General features: G+C 51.4%; 1 protein-coding gene across 1 annotated transcript in view; it reads left to right on the top strand.

The window, feature by feature from the left end:
- Positions 1-146: 146 nt before the first annotated feature.
- Positions 147-243, top strand: part of EMH_0020920 (ankyrin repeat-containing protein, putative) — a gene marked incomplete at both ends in the record, with an annotated part of 7,496 nt that continues 7,399 nt past the window's right edge. The window contains one exon of the mRNA XM_013501657.1: positions 147-243. Coding sequence (XP_013357111.1) covers positions 147-243 — 97 coding nt within the window.

Genomic DNA, 243 nt, shown 5'->3' with positions numbered 1-243 from the left:
GACTGGCGGTGTTGCTGCAGCAGCAGAAGCAGGAGGAGAGGGAGCGGGGGACCTCTCGCAGGATACAGAGGAGGGGGCCGATCAGAACCCCACTGAGGGAACAGAAGAAAATAAAGAAGAAAAAGAAGGAAAAGAAAAAGAAGAAAATGAAGAAAAAGAAGAAGAAGGCAAAGCACAAGGAGAGGAGAATGCGACGCCCGAAGCTGCAGATACACCTGAAGCACCGCAGCAAGCAGAAGGAGA

This window comes from Eimeria mitis, genomic scaffold, assembly GCF_000499745.2.
Source record: "Eimeria mitis Houghton genomic scaffold, Emh_scaff729, whole genome shotgun sequence".
Taxonomy (NCBI): Eukaryota; Apicomplexa; class Conoidasida; order Eucoccidiorida; family Eimeriidae; genus Eimeria; species Eimeria mitis.
Note: the sequence above shows the minus strand (reverse complement) of the source record. Positions and strands in the feature narration are given on the sequence as shown.